The following is a 21373-nucleotide window of genomic DNA, read 5'->3' on the forward strand; positions in this document are numbered from 1 at the left end:
GTTAGAACAGATTCACCCAAAGTCACATTTCACACTGCCCACTTGTCAGCCTGTATGAAAGGGGTTTCAGGCATCTCCCGATGTTCTAAATGCTTTTCTTCATCCTGTGCTATCAGTCAAGGACTGGAAGCAACTGGAATAAAAGCCAGACCAACCTCCATCCCCTGATTCACCGAACTTGGATATTAAGTCTTTCTCTTCCTGAGCCACAAATCAAACCCCAGCAGTCAAGGCCCAAATGGAAATCAAACTCACATTTTCCCAAAACCACCAGACCAACACATTAAAAAAAAAAAAAAAAATCCCCTCAATAAAAACAGAGTGGATGTTTCATTTGTCCTGAGCCCTTCAGCAGGCTCCACGCCGGAGCTGAGGGGCGCTCCTGGAGCCCAGAAGCCACAGAAATGATGGTCCAGTTGCTCCAACACATCACGAGACAAGGCAAGATGATAGAGGAGGCATCTAAACACAGAAATGCGTTTACAAAATAGCAAAAAGAATGGAAAAAAAAATGGACACTGTGATGGGCACTGGCCAGACAAAAATACACAGGCCGAATCCACAAGCATCAGAAGGACCATAACAAAACAAAACCAGCGTGGGAGGGTGGGGGGATGATGGCAATTGCGCTTTTCCCCCCGATTTCCTTGTATCTTGCTGTGTCAAAGAAAAGGTACATGGGATGCCTGGGTGGCTAAGCCAGGTAAGGATCTGCCTTCGGCTCAGGTCACGATCCCAGAGTCCTGGGATCGAGCCCCGCATCGGGCTCCCTGCTCAGTGCGAAGCCTGCTTCTCGCTCTGTCCCTCCCCCTGCTTGTGCTCTCTTTCTCTCTCATTCTGTCTCTCTGACAAAGAAATAAAATCTTTTAAAAACTAAGCTTTAAAAAAATAAATAAAATTAAAAAGTACGTAATTTTAAGATGAAATACTCAGATAAAATCCAAAGTGTCTCTTGAAACCAGTCAACAGAAGTCAGGGGGCTGGAGTCCGCACTGCTGTCCGTGGCTTTGCATCAAACCACACACGGATGCTTGGCTGACCACAGCTTCTCGGCTCCTGAGCACAAGGTTTGGGGGATTTTCATTCACTCACGTCTGACTGCCACCCAGAGGAAACACAAACCCGGCACATGGTCGTCTTTTTCCTGCCACCTCTGCTCTTAGGTTACCCTGTTCTGTGGGTGACCCCAAAATCACTGTAACCAGAAACCTGATGGGCTGAGCTCAGCTGATGGAGGGGGGGTGCAGGGAGAGCCTCGCTGTCAGGGCCCCCTCCCCACACCGGCCACCAGCCAAGGCTGCAGCTAGAGGGGGTGACAGTCCCATGGATGAGGAGCTACTTACCCAAATTATTGTGTGCTGGGGACATCGGATTCGGGGATAGGTTTGGAGAACCTGCGAGGTGAGACACAATCGTAAGAACTAATAGAACATTCTTGGCTTGGAGAGCCAAATTCCTGAACGCCTACATCAAGATGGGGCAGCTCAATGGAGCAGGAAGATAACCCTGGGGTGAGCCTCCAAGGCCCAGGAGGAGCCCTGACCCCGTGGTCCTTGCTCGACTTTCCATCCCTGGGTCTCCATCTTTACCTGTGGCACAAACGGATAATCGGATAACCTCAGAGGTCTCTCCCAGGACTTGATGGCGTGAGGGTCCTGACCAAGCCCGCAGCACAGGGCACAGACCTCCCTGGCAGTTATGCCCCCAGGAAAACGAGACAGGCAGGGAAGGCTCGCTCCCCAGTCTTGCTCAAAGGCCCCAGCAGCGAAGCTGCGCCCTCCTGCCCATCCCAAATCTAGCCCCTTCCCCAGGTCTCAGGAAACTCAGCAAGCTGCCTCAGGAATCCCACAACTCTGCAACCAGACCGACATCTGACGTGAGGCATGACACTGCCGTGGGAAAATGTCCAAACCTACCCAAAGCTTCCTGCCCTGCTACTTCTCTCCACCCCTCGCTCCCAGAAAAGAGAAAACCACCTGGCATCAGCCTTCAGAAATACCAAGCGGCGCCTCTCCACAGAGCAACTTGGCTCATCCCTCCATCCCGCACCCAGAGGCCTGGCGGGTCAGTGACTCAGGAACAGCCCCGTGGGGGGCGCTCTCCCCTGACCCGCCAGTCTGCCCACACAGGTGCCCTGAGCTGTTAAGGGCGGTCTGTTCCTGCTCCCCAACTCAGCTGTAACCTCCTTGAGGGGGAGGGATGAGCCATGGGCTTCTTTTCCTCCTCCTGAACCCAATCCATCAGGGGATATGGAAGAGTCTTGGAAGAGGCAGAGCTTCCAAATTGGCCCCGGAGTCCAGGCATGCTCCCAATGTATCAGCTGTGGGGTTTTAGCAAAGTGGTTTAACCTCTTTGAGCCTTGATATCTTTCCCCCCTTTAGGTGTAAATGGGATAATACCCTCCACTGTGTGATTTGTAGACGTGAAGGGGGGTCCTGCGTCTACAAATGGCTACATGATGACCGGCACACAGCAGGCACTCAATAAATGCTCGTTTCCTGTTTTGTGGCAGCCCATCTGGGGTAGGCACGTTAGGGGAGCCACAGGGCTGGACCCCAGCTAGGACACTATCACATCTTAGCTGCCAAGACAGCAACTCGATTGGTTTCCCAGTGGACAATTTTGAGTCAAGAACAGAGGAGAAGCAGGAGACCCCACCCACCCACCCACTGGCTGGGGGGTCCCTAAAGCCCAATGTCCACCTCTGACAGATCACTGACGGCCCCAACAGGGCCTCACAAATGCGCTGATGGGGGGAGAGGAAGAAAGAAGAGGGGACAGAGAGAATGGGGGCAGAAAGGAGAGCGGGGAGGGAGCGAGAAACGAGAGCCGAAGGGGACAGGGGGCTGGCTGCTCATTCAGTACTCGGACCCTCTCCTTTGGTGTGTTTTCTTTGACAACAGTAATGGGTCCATGAACAGGAAGAACAGCAAGGAGGGGAGAGAAAGGAGCGAGAAGCCAGGCAGCATCTGGGGAGATGCTGCTCGGCCGCCCTGCGTCCCGCACCAGCGTTCAGAGCTGCAGAGTTGCAGGCCTGCCCCGGCCACTTGGCATCGAACACAGGGAGGCCTTCGATGCATTCCAGCTGGGTTCGCGCCGTCCGCCCCTCGCGGGGGGGGGGTGGGGGGTGGGGAGAGGTGTGTGTGCTCACCCCCACGTGCCACGACGCCCAGGCTGGGTATCAAGCAGCTAGGTCTACAGTGAACGGGCAAGTCTCCTCCGGGCTTCTTGCAGGAACCGCACACCCTCTTCTGGGCTGCGTGCCAGGGTGGGTGGCTCTGCCTCGTGCAGGGCGCCGTGTGGACCAGGCATGCCCGCTCTCATCGGGACGGAACATCTGCTCGGTTCCCTCCTCCTCCTCCTCCCCCCGAACCACACACAACGAGTGCACATTCTATGTGGCAGCTGGGGTTCAATTCAAGCAGCCGCTGGTTTGGAGCCCATTTGGTCCCAAGACAAATGACGTGGGAACATCTGGAGATGGGGCTGGAGACAACGGGGCTGGAGACAACGGGGCTGGAGACAACGGGGCTGGGTCCCTCATGGCAGGAATACATCGATCACGTTTGGTCACTACACACAAAGAGATGCTGCACGGCCTCCCCCGGCAAAGACCCTGCCTCCATGCGGGCTCTCCTGACCGGGCTCGGGGGATCGAGCCCACCCACCAGCTGACTGCCAGCAGCATCCCCCAGGGGGGACAGACCCTGCTTAAAGCCCGCGGGGGTTCCCGGCCACACCGGAAGCCCCGAATGAGGGTCTTCCTGCCTCTCCACACTCTCCAGCCACACCGTCCCCAGGAGGCACCGGGCTGTCCTGCCCACGAGCCCCATGACTCTGCCTGGCATACCTTTTGCCTGCCCCGATGGCTTGGCCAACACCTACCCATCTCCAAGACTCAAGGGACACCTACACTGTGAGGCGCTTCTCCACCCCAACACCTCCTCCCCAGGCGGCCCTCCCTTGTGCTCGATGGCATGGGGGGGGTGCGTCCTCCGTCAGGGCATATAACTGCCAGTTGTCTCCCTCCCCAACTGGGAGCAGCTCAGGCTCCTCCTCTATCCCCAGCGCCTGGCACAGCGCCGGGCACGTGGGGGCTGCTCTATAAATGGGATGGAGGGATGGATAGAGGGAAGGCAGGTGCTCGGTTAGGATTGAGCCTCTGACCTGCATCCATGCTGTGGTTCATCTGGTGGTCACTGGTCTCTCCATCTTCACTCAGGTAGCCAGGGGGTGGGGTTTCTGGGAATCAGAAGGAAGGCGGTTCATTAAACGGCCTCCACAGTTTGGCTCGGAGACCCTGCTGCACGCATCACACGTCCACGCCAGCGTCAGGTGCTGGAGGAACTCTGGGCCGCAGAGCAATGGCACTGGCTCCTGGATCCAGTGGTCCCCACGCCCTCCGACCCCCGGCTCCTCGGCTGGATGGCGACCACCTCTGTTCACGCGGCCCAGACTGACATGCCCGTTCCTAGAGCCTCTGCCAGGCTAACTGCTCCTCACCCTGGAAGGTCAGGTGTAAGCCCACCCCCCTCCAAGGAGGCCGTGGACTTGCCTCACCCTTGCCCATCTCTGTCCTCCCAAGGGCAGCTCCTTCATGCTGCCCTTTGGCTCTGCTATCTACCCCTGCTCGGACACCTTGTTCTTTGTCATCCCTTTAGGCGACGTCCTGGCTTCCGCAGGGGGCTGCAAGTTCAATGACAGCAATAACTGTGATCTATTTCTCTGAATGACCCCAGACGGTGACTTAGCTCTCTAAGGTTTGCTCAGTGAACACAGTGACCTACCCCCAGGGACCAGCGCCACCTGTGAAGGGCCTGGAGAGGCTGGGTCCGTAAAGGGCGCTCTCTGAATGCTCTGCCCCTGCGCACAGGTCTGTGGTCAACCTCAAGCACCGGCGAATTCACTCAGGGTGAGAGGCTCATCCAGATCAGAGCACTCTCGGAAAGACAGGCGGCAGTATTCCTGCCACTGGGACCAGCCCAAGTGCCGCCGAGCAGTTTTCCTGGACGCCCCACTGCTGGTGATTCACACATTATTTGCATGTAAATGAGGGGCTTCTAAAAGCATTTGCACTCTGACGGCTGAGCCCACTTTCTCCCCCCGTGCAGGAAAAACTCCACGCGGGCCTCAGCTCCCACCCCGGCTGCAGCCCACCCCCCAACCAGGCTTACTTACTTAGGGGCCGGTTCTCCGCACTGGCTGCCCGGCCCTTGGCTCCCCCACGGCTCTGCAGGCCCCCAGACCGTCGGGGGATCCTGCCCAAACTCCAGCCTCGGCCGCGAGGGCGGTGAGAGAAACACAGCGCTGCAATTTCCGCTTCCAAAATAAATGACTGCACCGAGCCCGGGCGGAAGGGTCACGCCGCCGCTCCTCCGTGCCAAGAAAAGCATCATTAGTGAGCGGGGAGCCAAGGCCACGGGTCCTCTCCCAACGGGGGTGCGGTTCTGAGTCAGGGGCCCTCGGGCCAGCGCTGTGTGCGGAGGGGGGACGGGCCCGAGGGGGGCCAGGAGAGCCGCGGGGGGACCGGTGTCGGGGCCTCCCGGAGGCCTGCACGCCCGCCCCCCCCCCCGCCCCCCGCGCCTACCTGGAATATTGCTCTGGGGCTCGATGCCCGCGGGGAAGTTAGTGTTCTCAGGGATGGAATGGCTGTAGTCGTCCAGCGGGGGGAACTCGGCCGGGATCTCTGTGTGGCGTGGGACCAGCACAGGAGGTAGAACTGTCCAGAAGAGCAGAGGCGGGTCAGTGTCAAGGCTGGGCTGGCACCCAAGCCCTCCAAGCGCCGCCGGCACGCATGCAAGGCGGACCCAGCCCCCCCCCCCCTGCACACCCCCAGCCCCAGGAAGGGGAAGGAGAGGACGGGCAGGTAGCTGGGGAGCCCGGGACAGGTGGCGCCTACCTGGGGTCTCTACCCTCTGGTAGTGGTAGGGATTCACGCAGACCTCGTCCTTCTTCATGTTGAAGGCGAACTCACACAGCTCCATGGCCCGCAGCTCATGGTGGCTGTGTAGGTCGGGCCATCGCCACAGGCGGCAGTAGATGACATGGGGGAGCCCCTTGCGATGGGACACCTGCAGGCGGCCATCCAGGGACCTGTCCGGACGGGGGAGGGGTGGAGAGGAACAAGGCAGCGGATTTGGCTTGGGTTCTCCCCGAGACGGGCGAGCTTGCAGGCACAGCCTCAGCGAGCCCTCGCCCCACCCCTCGTTTCTCTGAGCCGCACAGGGCCTGGGCATCAGAGAATCCTGTTAGGGCTGGCAGGGGTCCCAGGAGAGGATCACAGCGGCCCACCAAGGAAGGCCGAGGGCCTCCCCGGGCTGGCAGTGTAGACCCTGACTGCACCAGGCCCTGGGGTGAGTTCTCCAGCCCTCCGCCCTCCATATGAAGGGAATGGCACTTGACTCATGCTCTGGGCAGGCCCACGGGCAGAGGGGCTCAGGGCTGAGCAAGGAAATGAGTTCCTGGGGTATGTGCGTGCGTGAGGACCACAGTGATGCTGTGAAGTGACAAAGCGCAGTCGCATCTATCCCCTCCCAACACTCAGGCCCCCCCCCACCCCGCCATGAGAAAACAGGAAGAACCTCTCTCCCTTTTTGTTGGTATTTGTGACAAGGCAGGGAGGGAAAGAGGGCAACTGAAGGGCTTGTAAATGGTAAGAGCCTACAGTGCCAACCTCGTAGGAATCTCTTTCAGGCGGAGGGTGGCACCCAGGTATCACCATCCACAGCGCGCCCCTAGCTAGAGCCAAGGCCTGAGGGCTGATGCCGGAGCTGAGTAGGAACAGAGCTTCCAACTCTACACCAGGCTGAGTTCTGCAACTGTCCCCAGCCTGGCTGGACCAAACACCACAGCCAAGGACAGGGCCCTGTTCCTGGGCAAACAATGTCTTCTGTGGTGACCTGGCGCCCCCACCTCTCAGGCCAGGCCAAAGTGTGGTCCCTGACCAGCAGCACGGGGCCACGGAAGTTTGTTAAAAAGGAAGAGTCTCCGAGGCTTCCCCAACCTACTAAGTCAGAATCTTCCTCTTTATAAACCCCCCAGGTGATGTGCATGACAAGAAAGGCAGAGGGGTGGTACCGGGCCTGACCCCTGGGAGCTCAGGAGTGGCAGGCGTACTCTCAGCCAAGAGTAAGACAGGGAGGTGGGAGGCTTATGAAGACGACGTCCAGTGTCAGACAGGTGAGGAGATCCTGTGCACACAGTTCTTTATTTAACAAATCTTTTATGAGCTCCTACTATGTGTGGCACAAGGGACACAGTGGGGAGGGAAGAGATGTCATAGTCAAACAGACCAAGAGTGGTCCCTGCTCCCATGGGGCTTCCAGTCCAACGGACAAGACCAATATTAATAAAATCATCATCACAAACTATGCAAGTATTCTGAAGGAAAAGTGCAGGGAGCCACGTGACCCCGGGGACCTTGCTTTACTGAAGGGCTGGACAGGGTGCATCTGAGGTGGTGTTGGTTGGCCTGAGAGTCTAAAGGACAAGTAAGAACTAACCAGGCAAAGGCGCATAGGAGAAGGGCATTCCACATAGGGGGAAGGTCATGTGCAAAGGCCCTGTGAATGGTGGAAAATATGGTAAGGAAGAAGAACAGAAGGAAGGCCAGAGTGACTGGGGAGGAGAGAGGGAGAAAACTGGGTATGAGATGAGGGAGGGGAGCGGGCAGGGCTGACTCTGCAGGGCCTTGGGAGCCATGATAAAAGGTTCTGCCTTTTTCCTAAAAGCCATAGGGAATCCCTGAGACGTTCAGCTGAGTGTGTGCACATGTGTGCGTGCGCGAGACGGCCCCCGTGAGAATCTCGGCAGCCCGGCCAAGACCGGGGACCGTAGGGGTGGACAGCGAGCGGAGGTGCACACGAACACGGAGGTACACAAGGGCAGGACGACTCTGCCTACAAGAAGGCCCAGGTTAGGATCCCACCGGTCAGTGGGTGCCACTTTTCCCTTAATAGCTGGGTGGGGCCAGTGGAGAAGCATTTGCAAGCTCTCCCTCCCCTCAGCCCCCACCCAGGAGGGCACCCATCCGCCTGAACAAACAGAACTGATAGGCCCTCTGTGTGGGAGGGCCTAGCCAGATGCAGCCAGAAGCACCAACAGAAGAAAAAGAAACAGAAATCCAGTCAAACTCTCTAAGGCCCTGGCCTGAGAATGGGGAAGGGACAAAGGTCAGAGCAAGACTTAGTTACAGGGATTGACAGGGAGCTGCTGACGAAGGGCCTCTCAAAGGATGTAATTACTTCCCTCCCATGGGGCCCCGAACCAAGGAACCCCTCCAGCCAAAAAACAGTAATTACCAGGCAGGGCAAGAGAGGACAGCCTGGGACTCGCCCTCCCCACCTCCCCACCCCCCCACCCACCCCACCCCCGCCCCAGGCAGAGGAGGAGGACTACAGGATATGGAGTCATTCGGCCTGGGGTCAACAAGGGGTTCTCCTCTCCCAGCTGGGAGACCCTGGGCAAGTCATGAGGTCTCTGGGACCCTCAGCTCCTTCATCTGGAAAATGCAAACATCTCCCGCCCCGCCCCCCCCACCCCCACCCCCAGCTCAGTGCCCACTGGAAGCGCTTTGTGAAGCACCACCCAGCGAGCGTTTTTACTCCACATGACAGCAGTCCTGGGTCAATGGGGTCAGTTATGGGGCTGAGGAGGAGAGAAAGGGAGGGTGGGAAGGCATGAGTGGGGACAGGATTACTCAGCTGCTCCCATTCTCTTGCAAAGCCACCCAGTGCCTGCAGATGAGGACCGCAGCCACAGTCACTCTTCAGTGTTTGAAGAAAGCCACAGCTGAGAGCCAGCTGGACACTGTGGTGGTCTCTTTAGGGGGAGGCCCTGGAGAAAGGCTCAGGTGGGCAATGAGGGAGGGCTGGGGCCATGGAGGGGGCCCCTCACCCCCCCGCACCTGGCTGATCGAAGGGGGTGACCTTCTTGTTTTAAAAATAACAATAATGGAGGGCAAGAGTGGGGGTGGTGGAGCACAACACAAGGGAAGGGTCTCAGTTTCCACGGGGCAGACGGCCCAAGAGAGTGAGTATAAGGCCGAGCTCCTGACAACTCTGTACCAGGCTGGAGCCTTTAGGAAGGGAAGGGGGGAGGGGACAGGATGCTCTGGGCGCTCCTGATGAGGAGGGACCCTCACACACCGCCCCAACATCGGAAACCCCCAGAACCAGGACACTCGAGCCGGACCTCACTCCACAGAGATTGGAGTGGACCCAGGACCTCACACCTGCTCAGACACCTGCAAGGGGGTAAAGGACATGGAGTGGGCAGACATGGGACGGCCACGCAGACGTGCAGCTCTGACACGATACAGGTGACGGGGCCAAGGTCTGCGCGTGGGGTGGGCTGTGATGGGGTCATTACGGGTTTCTGCAGGTGAGGGATGGGAAGGGACATCGAGGTGGCAGAGGAGGACAGGTGTATTGTATCTGTAGGTTAAGAACTTCAGTTTGCCAATTCCTCATCCATTCCTTTCTGCATTTCATGGGCTGTGTCCTCTCGAGGATAAAGTGCTTGGCTGTCTCCCCGAAGAATTATGGCACAGAAGGTTCCAGGCAGAGAGGATGGTAGGGGGAGAAAGGAGAAAGAGAGTAAAGGGGAGGGGATATGGGAGTGGGTAGAAGGTAGTGGAGGGAAGAAAGAGAGGAGAAAGGGAGGGGTGAGGAACAGATGAAGGCGGAGGGAGGGGAGGAGGGAGGGAAAGAAATGTCCTTCCATCAAATACAACAAACTGAAAGGATGCGTCTATCTCTGTCCTGCCCAAGATAACAAGTAGGAGAAGTGCACAGACAAACATGGAAAGGTGGCCAAATGGGAACAGACTTCAGAGTGGACTGAGCAGAAACCAAACCATCTATCAAAGGAAGCCAACAAAAGTGATTCCATTTGTGCCTCAGAACCTGGGAAAGACTCAGGAATTGGAGGCACCATGCACTTCTCAAGATGAGACCGAAAATTGGAGGATGGGTTGAAAGTCTATGGAAGAGACAGTCAGATCAGCTCTCCTCCCTGAGCCCCTCAAACAGGACCTCCCCCGTCCTGAGACAGGTCTGCTCTCTGCAGAAAATGAGCCGGAGAGCAGGGCTCTGGATGGGACCACGAGGGCACAGCTAGGGTCAGGCGAGGGCTGGAAACAGGATGTCGTGAACCATCTCTTGCTCACTCAGTACCCAGGACAGTGACAGGCAGGCACGTGCCCCCCACCCCCACCCACTGGAGAAATTAAACAGCCCAGCCCATAAGACACGCGGTACTGACATTTGGGGAACCCCCAGCAAAAGGGCCCTGTTCCTGCCAGCTCACCCTGCAGGGAGGCTCACCTGCCAATGCCAAACACAGAGCATTCAATCTGCTTTTTACGGCTTCACTTGTAAATATGAATGCACAGCCAGAATCCTCAGCCATTTAAAGAAAGCCTCTAGCAGAAGGCACAGGGACAGAAATAAGTCGGGGAGAAAAAGGAAGTCTCAGACAATGCAAGGAGCAGAGAAACTTTCAAACAAAATGAAACAAAAACTACTCTCAGGGAGACAAGATATTGCAATCCTAAAACTGGAACATTTACAAACTATTATAAAAAAAAAAACACTTAAAGGGGCGCCTGGGTGGCTCAGTTGGTTAAGCGCGTTACTCCTGATTTCGGCTCAGGTCATGATCTCATAGGTTGTGGGATCCAGCCCCCTGTCTGATGGGTTTCTCACTCTCCCTTTGCCCCTCCCCCCCACCCCGCCCTCTCTCTCCACTTCTCAAAAACAAAAACCCAGAAAAACCTCTTGGAAATAAAATAATAATAATACATAGATAATATATAATAAGTTAAAAATTCTAGAGAGACCGGAGGTTTTCAACTATATACATGATCTATCAATTAAGTTTTTAAAAATCAAGGGAAGCCCAGTAACCAAGGCAGTGTGGTAACGGCAAAACCACTGAGAAACATACCAATGGAGCCTAATGGAGCCCAGAAATAGTCACGTGTATAAGGACAGCTGATGTTCAACAAAGGACCAAAGACAGTTTAGTAGAGAGAGGATTGTCTGTTCAACAGTGCCAGGACGACCGGATATCCATATGCAAGACAAATGACGTTCAACCTACACCTTGCACCCTATACAAAAATTAATGGAAATGGGTCCTAATACAGAGCCTGAAACTACAACTACAGGAAGGAATCTTTGTGGCCTTGGGCTGGGAACACGTGGCTGAGATACCGCGACATCAGAAACACATTCTGCTAAACAAGAAAGTTGGCCAACTGGACTTTCATCAAAATGTAAGCTCCTCGTCTTTGAATAACATCGTTGAGAGAATAAAAAGCCACAGGTTGGGAGAAAATATCTGCAAAGCCTCCATCTGATAAAGGACCTGCTTCTGGAATATATCAAGAACCCCGAAAACTCAATATTAAGAAAACAAACAACCCAACTATAAAAACAAAAACAAAAAAACAGGTAAAGGGTTTGAACAGACGTGCCACAAAAAGATATAAAAATGGTAAATGAGGCACATGAAGTGATGCTCGACACCACTAGTCATTAGGGACGTGCACATTGAAACCACGATGAGACACCACTTCATAATTGCTCGGACGGCTACAATTAAGGACCGTGCCACACTCTGGTGAGGGCAGGGAGCGCCTCAAACTTCAGACGTTGCTGGTGGGCACATGTAATAGTGTAACTACTTCGGAAAAACAGTTTGGGAGTTCAAAACCTAAACCTCCCAGATGATCCACCCATTCCACTAGGTGCTTCCCCAAGAGCAGTGAAAGCATCTGCCCATTAGAAGACTTGTGTATGAACGTTCATAGCAGCTTTACCAGTAATAGCCCCGAACTGGAAATTACCCCGTTTCTCAACAGGTGAATGGACAACTGGGATATATCCACGCAAAGGAACACTACTCAGCAGTAAAAACGAATGACCTATCGATAGACACAACATGGACGAATCTAAAAACAGTTACGCCGAGAGAAGGAAGTCAGACAGGATTCTGTTTCTGTCACATTACGGAGTAACTTAAAGGAAAAAGGCAAACACCTCTAGAGTGGCAGAAAGCAGATCAGTGGCTGCCTGGGGGTGGGGTGAAGGATTGGCGGGGGGCAGATTAGGAGTTAGAGGCTATGTAGACTATTTCCACAGCCTGGGTGGCTTCGCGGGTGTAGACAGATGGCAACATTTCTCAAACTGTTCACTTTAAATAGCAGTTTGTTGTATGTTGATTACACCATTATTAAAAAAAAAAAAAAAAAAAAAAAAGGCAAGAGCTTTGGGGCTTTGGACTCGGATAAACCTGGATTCAAAGACTGACCGTGCTCGAGAACTGTATAAACTTCATCAAATTGCCTCAGGTCTTGGTCTTCATTTTTTACCATCTGAAATGTAAGCCCCTTCATTCGATTGCTGGAGAGACCCGTGGATCCTCGGCGCAGAAAGCCTTTGGCAGAGTTAGAAACAGTCAATGTGTCCTACTGTCAACTATTATTTATGGCTCATTATTTCCTCCATCACCGGGACAGCGCCTGGCAAAGCAGGGTGCACAGAAACACCAGCCCCCTCCCAAGGCTTGTGAGGACAGTACAGCAGTATGTCCAAGACGCCAGGCTCCTCGCCTGGATCACACAGCAGTCTGCATCGGGCTGCCGCTAGAGACTAGCCTTCTTGGCTGCCAGGCTGGGCCCCGATGGCAGGGAGGTGGTCACGCTCTCCAGCCCACGAGCACGTGACCACCAGCCTGGCTTGGCAGGATTTTCCAGAAGTCATCTGGTCCATGCCCCTGCTTCGGGGCCATTCACCACTTCTCGTGCATCGGCAGCTACTCCTCTTGGTTCAGAGTCTGGGCTGCCCGGAGCCAGCCCTGGCGATGTTCCTTCTCCCTCATTCCCTCCCTCCGTCCCACTCGAAATCCTCACCGATGCTTACCACAGTCGGAATAGGGAATCAGGAGTTTCAGCCGCTGGATCTAATTTAGCTGATGTGTCCAGTACACACCCTCCTAAGCTCACAGGGCACCGGGCCCATGTGAAGTAAACCCAATAAATAGGTCTTAATTCTGAGCCGATGTTACCATGAACATGCTCTGTTGCAGAAGAGGGTCTATTTATGGCCTGCTCTGCTCCCTGACCCAGCCCTTCCTTGTAGCCCAAAACCAGTGGCTGGGGCTGACAGCACAGTCCCAGGAACAGGCCTCTGGGCCTCCTCCCCATTTATGATGGAGATCTCTTCCCACACCCAGTGGCTTCCTGATGAGAGACCTCCAAGTCTTTCTGCAGCAACCCTCTCCAGCTCCTCTGACAGAGATTTAATCCTTAAATATATTCTTCACCAACCGAACCATTTCCTGTGGCAGGAAATTAGGTTTCCTCCCATTGGCTCCAAGTGGGACCCGTGAAGTGTCCCAAAATGGTGGCGGGAGCCACAGCCAAGGATGTGGACATGCCAGAGCCCAGAGCCGACAGTAAGGTAGAGCTGGCCAGAGTGCTCCCGGGCGATGGGGTGGGGCTGGGCCCACCGCCTGCCACAGGCCATTCACATCCTCCATTACCAGTGATCTGTGACCGACAGCCATCTGGGGGCCAGCATGAAGTACCGGAGGATTTGGACACGGGGATCCAGCAGAAGACTGGGAGCAGAGCATGTAGGTTCCAGAAACACGCCAAGATCTATTCAGCATGAGCCATGAGCCAGTGAAGTAAACGTGAGAATACAAAATATGGCAACACTCCAGTCTACCCTGCCTCCACCTAGCTCAGAACTGAAGGGGCTTGTCCAAGTCCTATAACTGCGCAAGGCGGGCCCGGGATTCAAACCCAGGCCAGCACTGAGAAGTAGAGAGAAGGGAGGGTAAACAGGGCTTTTTCTGCTGTCCCACGCTGCATGCCTATCGGGGAAACAGACCTCTTACCAACCAACAAATACTGACCGAACACCTCCCACAGGCCAGGCAGGAGCCAAAGAAGTGAATAAAAAGGAAATTCGTTAACGCTATCCTATTTTGGTCGAAACCGATTTTATTTAACACACACAATACTGACCTTTCTAGCTCCTTTCAGAGATAAGCTCTCTTTCTTGACTTGCCTACTGAGTAGAGATAGTAACACAAGTGACAGAAGTTACTACTACTAGTACATGCCAGGCACCGTGTTGGTCTCTCGATGACTGTGGCAGGTTGAATTCGTCACCTTCTCTGCATGCTTGCCCTTAGCTGGATGGCTCCCCTGCTTCTCCTAATATGGGTATAGTGTACTTCCTAGGCTTTTGACTTCAGGCTAGGCTACGGACTAGCTATGGCCCAGGGAATGTGAGCAAAAAGGTCAAGAGTCACTGTGTGTTTCTGCTTATCCTCTTGCACCTCACTTCGAGAAGAGCTTCCCCCAGAGAAGCTGCTGCCCCTCCACCTGGGCCCAGGATCTAACACAGGGGGAGCAGAATATGCCAAACCTGCACCAGGCGTCAAGCCCAGGTGAGCCACAGAAGCCCGAGTCAGCACCAAAATGGCTGTTTTAAGCTGCTGAGCTTTTGGAGTGTTTGTTACTCATCACTAGCTGACTGATACACCACCACGGGTCTTCCAGATAAACCTGCAAGTATCATTATTATCACATCCTGATATCACACTGACAAGGTTTTCCAAATTTGCTGAGGCCCCTGGGTTAATATAAAGTGAAGTCAGATGATATGATGCTCTTCTCCTTAACTCTAAATGGGGCATCACGGCTACTTCCTGACCTTGAAGAGGACACAGAGATAAGACTTAACCATTTCAGAAGGACTTAGTTTTTGCTTGTGGAGGAACACCTACCTACAGGCTTTCAGAGTTGATTTGTATTAAACGGGAACTTACCACATTTTCTCAACTACTGCTCATTTTTTGAAGTGGTTCAACTAGCACATTAACCCAAAACCCAAACCTTTGGCATCCACTTTACCTCAATTTATTCTCTATCTTTATGTTTCCCCCCTAATATCTGCTATATCTTAGTGTAAGAGAAAGGGGTTATTTCCCATCTTGGGGTTACCAGTTAATACCACAAACCCACACCCACACTTCCCTGAACACAGATGCTGCAGCTGATAGGTCCGGTCCGTGTGCTCTGAATGTGGGCTGCATTCCCCTCCCAAGCTGTGGGATGAGGCCTCACCTCCCTCCCTTGGACAACGATCAAGCCAGCCACTATCTATGGGTCCACTCATGTGCAATAAAACTTTCACACAACACTTTATTGAGCTTTGCAGTCTATGTGGGTTTTCTTTTCCTGGTACAAAATAAAAGCAAAGCTTGCTTGAGTAACTTCAGGTTTGGGTTAGGTGCTCACTCAGCATACCATCTAAGAAGGCAGAAAAAATTCTGAGACTTCACAAGGCGCCAAGCACTGGTTCCATTCAGGCTTTGGGCCAGAGTGGTCTGCCTGACAGCCCTCACTCTCTGCTGCCCCTTACCGTGCCAACATCAGAACGTGCCTTCCTCCCTTCCGTACCACGGATGGCCCAGGAATGATGTGATAGAGTAGCAAACGTGGAAAGCCCAGAAAACACTCCTGCTGAGAGGGTCAACGGATCTGGGGGTTCACCCAGGATCCATTCCCTTTGGTAAACACAGCTAAAACCAAAGCATCCTTTGCTCTGGGCAGAATTTCTGCCTGGCCGGGAGCAGGGGGGCCAGGCGGAGGGGGGTTTGTGCCCAGTCTCCTGGCTGTGGGGGACAAACCACAGAGGCCTGACATTCAGGGAACAAAGTGTCCTGGGTCAGCTGAAGCTCTGGTTAAGTCAATGTCTGCTGGAAAACCCACTGTGGAGAACTACCCACGGCGGGGGCTTGAGAGTAATCTTGTCCAGTCCCTTCCTCTGGTGGCTGAGGAAACAGAATGATGGATTGAGCACCTCCAGGCCACCCAGCATATGAACACAGAGTGAGGAGGTAGCTCCCCCCAAGCAGGGTTTCCCTGGAGCCAGGCTCCCCCCTTATGTGCTGATGAAGTCCGTAACATGTACGAGTCTGCTTTCCTGCCTTGGGAATCCCATTGCGCTGAAATGTGGTCTTTTTGTTGTACTGCATCTGAAGGGGCCCGACGGTCTCCCTTTCCGGGAGGACTCACGTTCAAACATGGGACTGAGCCATGGCTGACTCTGGGGAAGGACGTAGGCTCCACCTCTTGTCCTACTGCTACAACTTGCGGACGCTTGAAATTACACAAACATAAAAAAGTTACAAACAAAAAAAATCGAGCTGTCCACTGAATACATTGTTACCAGACACTTGCAAAGTTGTCTTGGGTGGTTGGAGTTTAAAGGGAAAAAAAAAACCAAAACATTTCCGACATCAGCCTGTTCTTGTCATTTGGTGCCAAGAAGGAAGCTGGTGAAGTGTGTGCTGGGGTAGGTTCTGGATAACTGAGGTTTCGTTATGAGCTCTGCCACAGGGACCACACGCTCTCGCCCAGTTTCATGTGTTCTCAGCAAGTTCTCAGCAAGTCCCCTCCCTTCCCCCAGAAAGTAGAAGACCATTTTTTAATGTTCCAGTTTAGATTGGCCTGGGAGGAGCTCAATGCAGGATTTCACAACCCTTCATACCACTTCCACCAAGAACAACTCAATTTCCATCAGAACTTGCAAATGGATAATGGCTGGTGCTTCAGGCTGCCAAATTTGGTGACAGCCCCATAAAGGCCCAGGCCCAGGCCCCCTGTGCCTCCTCCTCTTTACTCCTCTGCCCCATATGTAGGGGCCCCCCTCTCCCTGCTAGCCTTCTGGGGCAGGCTGCTCAGGTCCAGGACGAGGACCCCAGACAGATGAGCCCTGAGAGTGAGCCCTAGAGGTTGAAAGAGCCTCCTGGGCAGACCCTCAAGGGAGGAACACCTCATCCTGCGTCTGCAAGGGGCTGGACCTGATGGGAAACACATGAAGATCATGGGGGACCTCAGGGCTTCCTTCCTCCCCAGGGGCCAGGTTGCATACTTCCTGGGGAAAAAAACCAGAAGGCTGGTGTGTGGAGAAAGCTCAGCTTAATTATGATCATCTGTAAAGCACACATAGACCAAGAACTTTTCCACATGCGGCTATAAAGCGAGCCCCACTGCTGATCAACCTCAGCTCTGATTCTTTGGAGAGAGAGAGAGAGAGAGAGAGAGAGAGAGAGTGTGTGTGTGTGTGTGTGTGTGCGTGTCAGGGGGCGGGACTGTTCTCTGTACCTGTAGGGTATTTGGCAGCATTCCTGGCCTCTGCCCGTAGATGCCACTCCCAATCCCAACTGTGATAACCAATAGTGTCTCCAGACATTGCCCCATGCCCCTTGGGGGCAAATTCACTCCTCTGGGTCCCTGGAGAACCTGTGGGTTAAGGAAGTTCTCCAGCACAGGTCAGGGGTGAGGGACAGAAGCAATCTTTACCTCCGAGCAGGTGTCTCCCTGCTACTTCTTCCTCATTATCTCACTGGATACAGGGGTCCTGTGTGGTGGGGTATCCTCACTCTTACTTTACAGGTAAAAGATTCATGTGATGTTGGGGGGCTTGCCCAGAGCAGCAAAAAGCAGTGCCTGGCCTTGAATCTGGGTGTCACACCCCAAACCCAGTTCCCCATGATCTCAAAACGCAGTGTTCACTGTATTAGAATTGTCAGATTCTCCTTGGGCCCTCGTCAGACAACTGTCCTTGTCCCCTCCCTTCCCCCATGCAAAGAAAGCCGTTAAATCTCAGAGGAGGAGGAGGAGGAGGAGGAGGTTGCTTTTGAAATCTTTCTATTTAACAGCTTTGGTGTTTGAAAACTTTTTTTTTTTTTTTCTTCCAAGCACCAGCTTGATGGGGGCTGCTTTTCCTTGAGTATCAGCAGGATCAGAGAGACTTTAGGTCATAGATGGAAGACACCAGAGATCAGGGTTGGTCTCTGGTTACTGGAAGAAGTGGAAAGAAGAGTTCTCAAGCTTCACAGAAGTTTCTGGATGGCCATTTCACTCTGCCAGTTAACATTCACTCAGAGTAGAATTAAGCCTGAAGATCATTTGTTTATTTTTAAAGAGATCACTCAGGATACTCAGAGCCCTTAGCACTGTTTTGATGGGCTTACGGCAAAAAGCACACTTCAGCCCAGCTTTTAGTACAACACCCACCCCCAAAGCTCACCTCATAAAATACAGGGAGCTTGAACCGGAATCCTAAATCCAGGTGTGTTTAGAAACCTCTTCCTCATTCTACTGGGCGCTCCTGGCCTCGGGCCTCCTAGAGCCCTGCTGTGCCGCAGGGCCGTTCACATGACCAACACTTAGAGGCTCGGTTTCCAAACTGCTTTTGGGAAATGGATGGATTTGTATTTTCAATTCAGGGGAAAACAAAATAAAATGCCAGGCTATACCCACAAGGCAGAAGCAACCAGAACAGAAAGGATTCCTTCGCTCTGACAATGGGATGCTCTAGGTGGGGAAACAAAAATGAGCAGTTAGGGAAAGAAATGTTTTTACTAGTCTCAAAAGTCTAACCTTGGAGGAAAGACAAACAGAAAAGAAAAAAGAGAACTATTAGAGAATTATCTTGGCTTGGGCTCTTTTCTCTGCAGAAGGTAGGGTGGGGAAGGGGGCTGAAATACAGATCTTGACCTTCTGCTAATAAATGCCTTAAGACTGAGAAATATCGGGGCGCCTGGGTGGCTCAGTCAGTGAAGCATCTGACTCTTGGTTTCGGCTCAGGTCAAGATCTCAGGGTCCTGAGATGGAACCCCATGGTGGGCTCCCTGCTCAGCAGGGAGATTGCTTCTCCTTCTGCCGCCCTCCCCTGCCCCCCATGCTCCCACACACTCTCTCAAAAAAAAAAAAAAAAGACTGAGAAATATCTTTGCTCCTTAAAAAATAAAAAGGGCAGGGTACCAGAAAGTCACCTCCCCTGACAACTGCTATTTCTCTTATCTGCCAGTGAACTTCAATATTAGCTCACTTCACTAAACAAACAATTCTTATTACAGGACTCTTAGTCATTCTGTTTTTCACTTTCTTCCACAAAGCAGAAACCAGTAAGGTCTGAGTATCCTCTCTAGGCTGTCTTTTCCCAGACCCAGTTCCCAGCCTCCCACCTCCTGCCCCATCAGGTTTGCATGAATAGAGCACCGTGAATCACTTCCTGTGGGCAGACTGCACGTTTAGTGGTGGGATTTTCTTTTCTTCTTTTTTTTTTTTTTGGAGAAGATTCTCACAGACATTTGGGGTTAAACAAGTGGAACCAGGCGATGGTGATGATAACTGGCTGCCTTGTCCTATCAAAATACATCAAAGTTTCCAAAGACTTATAGAAAATGTCAGGCTGGTGTTTGTGTCTAGGGCATGGGGGGGGAGTGCAGAGGTGAAGAGGGCAAATAAGGAGGTTTTGTGTTAATTGCACAGTTTTGACTTCCTTAATTAATTAAGAGAGGCCCCAAAGCCTTTATAATCCTTATACCTTTCAGGTCAGCCACTGTCGGGGAGCTGGAAGTAAGGGGCGGGGTAAGAGGAATGATCACATTTCTAGAAAAAGTCAGTTTAAGGACCGTGAGATTAAATAGCTACCTTTGCATGTAGAAAACACAGCATTTGCAGGCCGCCAGTCTCTGACCTTCCCCACACACTCTCCTCCTTTCTGGAACACTGCTTTACAGGCTTACATAAGCAGTTTCCATCTAACCGGTAACAAAGGATGGGTGTCCGTACATTCTGGGCATCGGTATCTTGAGGACAGTTAAGCAACCAATTAGCATTCCTTTCTGTCTAAGGGGACAGACTTCCTATTGTACCTTAACAAAAGGTTCTGGTTCATTGGGGGCAATTTCACCTAAGACAGCAAGAACCCCTAAGGTCAGGATGATAAGAATTCCCAGTCAACAAGGGAGGACTTCCGAGAGCCAGGCACGCACTTATAATGTCCAAGTGGCAACAATGTGCCACGAGATGGCTCTTGACTGAAAGCTGCATCCCAGGCAGGAACACAGGCTCCCAGGTGAGGCTCCCTCCGTTGGGTCCCGGGCACTTAGCACTCTCGCCATACTCAGCCCACCCAGTCCTAGCCAAGATTTGCACGGGACCCACCCATGCACCCACCCCCTCGTTAGACCCCCGTCTGCAGACAGACAGAGGTTTTGAGGCCTGATCTATAGGGAGAGAAATTCAAAGTGCTTAACCCATCGGAACAGCAAAAGTAACCCATTGCAGGTACAGCATGTGAACCTGGGGCCTCTGCGTCCCTGAGCCAGAAATCTGCAGCCAGTGGCCACATGCCACTGTGACATCTGGTTCCGGAGACCCTCTTCGGCCCTCTGACCAGCCTCATTATGCCTCTAGCTCAAAACGTAGCCCGTTCTGTGGCTCCTTCTGCAGAATGCCCTCTCCCTGACCTCCTCCCTCGAAGTCACAGTCCCCGCCCTCCCATGTTCACCTGACTCATCAGCACCTAGCACCAATGGCCTGGTGGATGAAGTAACTTCCAGGTGTTTCTGGCTTCCCCTCCCAACTAAGACAGGAGCTCCTTGAGGGCAAGGAGACCCAACTTAGCTTTCCCTGCAGGCCGGACGGAGCCCAGGGCTTGCATATTACATTGGCTCACAAGGTAGGTCACGGCAGTGGAATTGTTCATCTGTGCATCCACAAGCAGAAGATGCGGGAAACAAAAACCTCAGGCCGCACCCCACCCAGCCTTACGAAGCCGATCAAGACACCAAGCCTCAGAGTGCAGGGATCAGGGATCCATAGCGGCACATGACTGCCAGAGACCCAATCTCAGAAACGTTCTCTAAGCCATTAGCTGCTCTTGAGAGGCGCAGGTCGAACTGCAAGGGAGGACAAGGGATGATGACCATGGGTGCAGTTATGCTGAGCCTGTGGGAAAGTGTGAGAAGCTAACATGCAGTTACTGAGTGAGGAAGTTCCTCCCACTTCACCTGCCGCACCAGAGAGCGACGAGGTCATCTGCGGCTGACTGTAGGCAGTCATGAGTTAGAAGGCTTTGCACTACATTTCCTTAACAAATATGTGTTGAATGCGGATTTTACCAGCCTTAGATGTCCCAGAAGAGAAAGCACGCGGACCCGTAGGGTGGGAGGCGGTGGGGACTGGGGCGTTTGCAGCCATGCTGCTGAATAAGCTAGAACGCGATGGGGTCCATCGACCTCTGGTGGCCCCCTGCTTTCTAAGCACCGACACCCCACAGACCCGCGGCATGCACTCACTCGCAGCGGAAAGTAGCTGCAAGGTGGCCGTGCCTGAACTTGCCATTCCTTTACCTCCTCGAGGCACGCAGGCCTTGGACGAACCACAGCTGAATCACCAGTGGAAGCAGAGTAAATATGCGATCAAGAGGACTCCCACCAAAATGCCTTTCTTCTCTACCAGAAGGGGGACCCCCAGGGGAGAGGGTGAGAC

At 53.4% G+C, this 21373-nt stretch overlaps 1 protein-coding gene across 5 annotated transcripts in view; it reads right to left on the minus strand.

Annotated features, from left to right (window-relative positions):
• Nucleotides 1-21373, minus strand: part of SMAD3 (SMAD family member 3) — a 271331-nt gene that overhangs the window by 18595 nt on the left and 231363 nt on the right. For 3 of the 5 annotated variants that reach the window (XM_054513459.2, XM_064570263.1, XM_045899817.3), the window contains 4 exons: nucleotides 5900-6093; nucleotides 5588-5719; nucleotides 4168-4242; nucleotides 1344-1394 (listed from right to left, as the gene is read on the minus strand). In XM_054513459.2, the coding sequence (XP_054369434.1) occupies nucleotides 1344-1394; nucleotides 4168-4242; nucleotides 5588-5719; nucleotides 5900-6093 (452 nt within the window). Of the gene's footprint in view, nucleotides 1-1343; nucleotides 1395-4167; nucleotides 4243-5178; nucleotides 5331-5587; nucleotides 5720-5899; nucleotides 6094-21373 lie in introns of those variants that run through there. The other 2 variants (XM_064570262.1, XM_045899818.3) reach the window with 2 other exon arrangements.

Source organism: Mirounga angustirostris, unplaced genomic scaffold (assembly GCF_029215605.1).
Source record: "Mirounga angustirostris isolate CCGP_5_RB_7025 unplaced genomic scaffold, mMirAng1.0.hap1 SCAF_9, whole genome shotgun sequence".
Taxonomy (NCBI): domain Eukaryota; kingdom Metazoa; phylum Chordata; class Mammalia; order Carnivora; family Phocidae; genus Mirounga; species Mirounga angustirostris.